The sequence below is a fragment of the Arachis ipaensis genome, chromosome B05 (genome assembly GCF_000816755.2).
Source record: "Arachis ipaensis cultivar K30076 chromosome B05, Araip1.1, whole genome shotgun sequence".
Taxonomy (NCBI): Eukaryota; Viridiplantae; Streptophyta; class Magnoliopsida; order Fabales; family Fabaceae; genus Arachis; species Arachis ipaensis.
In genome coordinates, this window is record NC_029789.2 from 133263870 (window position 1) to 133269731 (window position 5862).

At 34.9% G+C, this 5862-nt stretch overlaps 1 protein-coding gene across 1 annotated transcript in view; it reads left to right on the top strand.

Moving 5' to 3' along the window:
* LOC107641182 overlaps positions 1-1204 on the top strand; it is a 3161-nt gene extending 1957 nt beyond the window's left edge. Inside the window, exon 2 of the mRNA XM_016344689.1 lies at positions 752-1204. Coding sequence (XP_016200175.1) covers positions 752-1204 — 453 coding nt within the window. The remainder of the gene's footprint in view (positions 1-751) is intronic.

Genomic DNA, 5862 nt, shown 5'->3' on the forward strand with positions numbered 1-5862 from the left:
CATATGTGTTAATTTATAAATAAATTCAGTGAGAAACCAATGAAATGTTTAGGTGTTACCTGAATTAATTAGTCATGTATAATAGTAATTAGTTAGGAAGTGCTGATCTGGACAAATTTTATTAGTAAGTGATCAGCAAATTAATTTGTTAGAATACCAATTAGATAATTAATTGTGCAACTTAATTTAGAAGCTATTATATATAGCTGAAAATGTAATATTGGAGGCAATTTTTGCAATTAGAATGTGAAAGTGCAATAGTGATGGAGTTGTGACAATTACACATACTCTCCTCTGCATCAAGTTTCGTGAGATTTTTCCCTTCCATTTTTCTTTCAACTCACCAATTTTAACATAGTGCGGTGAGCATGGAAGGAAAATCACAGTGAATGGTTGAGGAACTTCGAAAGAAGCTCATAAAACAAACTCTTGATTCTCTTCTTGTGAATTCGTTTTCCCTTTAAGATTCTTCGATTTTTCTTCTCCTTGTTTTTTCTCCTTCTCATTCTTCGTTCTTCTCATCTAAATTCTTGTCCTCTTCCTTCGAACTCAATCGATAGAGACTGATGAGATTTGTGTCGTCGTGCACCGATTCAGCATAGACAAACATTTTCGATCAGCGAGATCGAGGGAAGAAACTCTTTGAATCTGCATCAACAAGATTCATTGATTTGAATCTCAAATTAGGGTTTGCGATCAAGAAGCGATGGAACCTCGAACAAATTCGTCATTCTCTTCAATAGATATATAGGCATTAGCTGCATTGGTGAATCAAATCAATACGATGAATCAGTCAAATGTAAACAAAGCTCAGACAAATCCAACTTTAGACCCGGTAAGTCCTTATTTTTTACATCCTGGAAAAAATCCAAGATCAGCGATAGTTACAGTTACCTTGGTAGGAAATAATTTTCAAAAATGGGAAAGAGATATGTGGAAAGCGTTGAAATCCAAGAACAAGATAAAATTTGTTGATGGCTCAATCCAACGGCCACCAGAGGATGATGTGTTGTTTGAAGCGTGTGACCGTTGTAATACACACATTGTTTCTTGGATTAATCATTCTTTAAGCCCTGAAATTGCTCAAAGCGTCATGTGGATAAACTCAGCTGAGGAATTGTGGAAAGAATTAAGGTACAGATACAGTAATGGTGATGTGTATAGGATAGCAGAATTAGAGGAAGAATTGTTTGCAACTAAGTAAGAAGATGCATCAGTGACTACCTACTACACTAAGCTCAAGTTGATTTGGGAGGAGTTGGAGAATTTGTGGCCAATTTCGAGCTGCTCAAGGTGCCCTGAGAAGTGCAATTTTGAATTGAGCATAATGAGAGGTTACAAAGAAGAATCAGGGACCGTGAGGTTCCTAAGAGGTCTAAATGAGCAATTTTCAACTGCAAGGTCTCAGATTATGTTATCGACCCAAGGTGGATACAGTTTTTGCATCTCTTTTACACCAAGAAAGACAGCTAAACATGAATGAAAATGCAAAAGCTAGACGAGGATCCAAACAATGTACATACTGTGGCAAGAATGGCCACTTGGCAGACACATGCTACAAAAAGCATGACTTTTCCCCTCATTTCAAGAACAATAGAGCCATGATCAACAATATGGTTGCTGAAAAGAACAATGATGAAGTAAGTAACCAATCTCAAAGGGAAGAATTTGGTAACTCTGAGCCATATTTCACCTTAGAGCAAAGAGAGGCATTGCTAGCTCTCCTGAACTAACAAGATGCACACCCAACGCATAGCATAAACCAAATTGTTACCACAACTCTACCATCAAACCAAGATATCTCTTACATAATGTCAATTTCAGTTTTCAGTCCCAAATCCTGGGTCATCGATTTAGGAGCAACCAATCATGTTTCATATATTAAAAATTCATTTAAAAAATTACATCCAATTTAACCTGTGTTAGTCAGCATGCCTGATGGCACAAACACACTGGTCAATACTACAGGTACAGTTGTGTTCTCTGATCAATTTTATTTGTTAAATGTCTTTTATATTCCAAGCTTTAAATTCAATTTGATATCAGTATCAAAACTAACAGCAGGTTTAAAATGGAAACTAATTTTTTATGAAAATGAGTGTGAAATCCAGGACAAGACTACCAAGAGAATAATTGGTGTAGCTGAACAAAGGAGATGACTCTATGTTTTTGAAGACCTAACACCTGTTCAAACTACATCACAAGCTACATCCACATTTTTAGCATCTACACTATCTACACAGCACACACAAATAGAGCATTCTGCACTGTGACATCTTAGATTAGCACATCTACCAAATGATAGGATTGGTGTTATGAAAAGAGAATACAAAAACTTAAATTTTTCAATATGTAATAAGCCTTGTGATTCTTGCCATTATGCAAAGCAAAAGCGGTTGCCGTTTATGTCAAGAATCTCTAAGAGCATGAATATCTTTGATATTGTACACATCGACATTTGGGGTCCTATCAATACCATTTCTATTTCGGGTTTTAGATATTTTTTTACTATTATAGATGACAAAAGTCGATTCACTTGGTTATACTTTATGAAATTGAAAAGTGAAGCTAGTGAATTAGTCAAGAATTTTGTCAAAATGATTGAAACTCAATTTGGAGTGACAATTAAAAAAATCCAAACTGACAATGGACATAAATTTAAATTGAATAAATTCTATGCATCCAAAGGCATCATACACCAAACCACTTGTGTAGAAACTTCCCAATAAAATGGCATTGTAGAAAAGAAACATCAACATATTTTAGAAGTTGCTAGAGCCATGATGTTTCATTCTAACATGCCAAAGAAACTTTGGAATTTTGCAATAAGGCATTCGGTTCATGTCATCAATAGAATTCTCAGTGTCTTATTGAAAAATCATTCTCCCTATGAGATTTTAAAAGGAAAATCACCTGGCATATCTTACCTTAAGGTGTTTGGATGTCTAGGATTTGCTTCAACAAAATTAGCACATAGATCGAAATTAAAACAAAGGACAGTCAAATGTGTACATTTGGGTGTTAAAGATGGTGTTAAGGGATATGTTTTATATGATATAACAAGTAGAAATATATTAATCTCAAGGGATGTATTCTTTTATGAAAATATATTTCCATTTTCATTAGAAAGTTCAAAAACAAATGACACTGTTACAAATTCTGCACCATCCACATTACATAATTTTGCATTTGATGATCCATTCCCTGAATCTTATAGTAGCATTAATCCTCATACATCACTATCACCTAATCAATTAGTTCCAATGCATCATCATGAGCTTGACATATCTGAATGCTTACCTGCATCCGTAAGGTCGAATAATTCACCATTCATTAGTGCTGCATCTGAGACACCTCAGGTTATTAAGAAATTTACAAGAGATAGAAAGCGTCTTGAAAATTTAGCGGATTATTATTGTATGCCTACTGTGTCAGTGGATTCATACAACAATTGTTCCTCAAATTCAGGTCTTAACTCACATGATTCTCATAAGTTTTTCTTTGAAAATTTTGAAAACATGCTACATGAGTAAACAACAAATTTTTTTATCAGTCCACAATTATGTTTTTTGAGTCAATATCACATTTTCCCCTTCTTTCCATTGATGCTTCTACCATTTTATCTACCACACATACTTCTCAACCTAAACACAAAAAGCCAAAATGCTATACTGAGCCTATTTGTGATCTTAGTTGGCAGAAGGCTATTAATTCTGAATTGACTGCTCTAAGAGAAAATAGAACTTAGATTCTTACCAAACTTCCTAATGGGAAGAAAGCTGTGGGATGCAAATGGGTCTTTAGGCTAAAACTAAAGCCTGATGGTTCGGTTGATCATCACAAGGCCAGGCTGGTTGTTCAGGAATTTACCCAAACTACTAGGGTAGATTATTTCGAGACATATAGTCCTGTGGTTAAGATGAACACCTTTCGAATTCTCATGTCTATTGCTGCAGTGAGGGGCTGGTTCGTCCATCAATTGGACGTCATCACAGCTTTTTTGCATGGTGACTTAGCTGAAGAAGTATATATACGCCCACCACAAGGACTCGCTCTGCCCTCACCAGAATTAGTTTGCAAATTAGATTGTTCTTTTTATGGCTTAAAATAAGCCAGCAAATAATGGAACACCAAGTTGTGCACCACTCTGCTCAGTGCTGGATATTCTCAATCAAGACATGATTATAGTCTTTTCACCAAGTCATCTAATGGCAGATTTACCGTTATTTTAGTCTATGTAGATTTAATATTGGCTGGAGATGATTTGAATAAAATTACCTTCATCAAACAGCACCTGCATGACCCTTTCAAAATCAAGGACATTGGGGAGTTACAATTTTTTTTGGGGTTAGAGGTAGTTCGAAGCAAGAGGGGGATTGCGATTTGTCAAAGGAAGTATTGCATCGACCTCCTCAAAGACTACAGGTTAATGGAAGGCAAGGAAGTTCAACTACAATGGATTATACCATCAAACTAACAAAGAGTACTGGAACTCCTCTAAGCTTAGTAGCAGAATATGGAAGACTAGTTAGAAGAATGTTATATCTAACCAATATAAGACCAGATATAGGGTATGCAGTTGGAAGACTAAGCCCATTTTTAGACTGTGCTACTGACAAGCACTTTGAAGCAGCCATAAGGGTACTCAGATATCTCAAGAATGAGCCAGCATTGGGATTAATGTTCTCATCTCAAACAGATTTAGAGCCTACTGATTTTTCAGACAGCGATTGGGGTACATGCTTAGACACTAGAAGATCTATATCGAGCTATTGTTTCTTCATAGGAACATCTATTGTATCATGGAAAAGTAAGAAGCAAAATACAGTAGCAGTGTCATCGTGTGAAGCAGAATACAGGGTCTTTGCCATGTCTACTAGGGAAGCAGAATACAGGGTCTTTGCCATGGCTACTAGGGAAGCTCAGTGGATTACTTACATTCTAGAAGATTTGCAAGTGAAGCTGGACAAACCGATTGCAGTGTACTATGATAGCCAATCAGCACTGCACATTGTGGCCAATCCGATGTTTCATGAGAGAACTAAGCACATAGATATGAATTGTCATGTAGTGAGGGATAAATGGCAAAAACAAGTAATCAAGTTGATACCAATCACCACAACTAATCAAACAGCTGATGTGCTAACTAAGGCATTGGCTCCCACCATGTTTCAGAAAATGTTGCAACAAACTCAGAATGGTGAATGTCACCGATTTTGGTTTGAGAGGGGGTGTTACCTGAACTAATTAGTTATGTATAATAGTAAATTAGTAATTAGTTAGGAAGTGCTGATGTGGACAAATTCTATTAGTAAGTGATCAGCAAATTAATTTGTTAGAATACCAATTAGATAATTAATTGTGCAACTTAGTTTAGAAGCTATTATATATAACTGAAAATGTAATATTGGAGGCAATTTTTGCAATCAGAATGTGAAAGTGCAAGAGTGATGAAATTGTGACAGTTGCACATACTCTTCTCTGTATCAAGTTTCGTGAGGTTCTTCCCTTCCATTTTTTTTAAACTCACCAATTTTAACATTAGGAGAGTAGAAGAGAACTAATGTTTAACATTTTAATAAATGCCTTATGTTTTTAGTTTTTAGAATATGCTTGTTCACAAGGCTTTTGATTTAAACTTAAAAAGTTTGAATATTTTATCTTTGATATTCTCTCAAAATAGTCTCAAAAGAGCCTTCGATATTTTCTTTTATAACTATGCGATTATTTTTCTAAATAATTTTCAAAAAATAGTTAATTATTTGAATCAAATGAAAGCTAAGGTACAATAGAATACTTTTTTTAAATATATATTTAATATTTTTTTTTACTTTTTTAAATTTTGTTAAAGATTTATTTGTT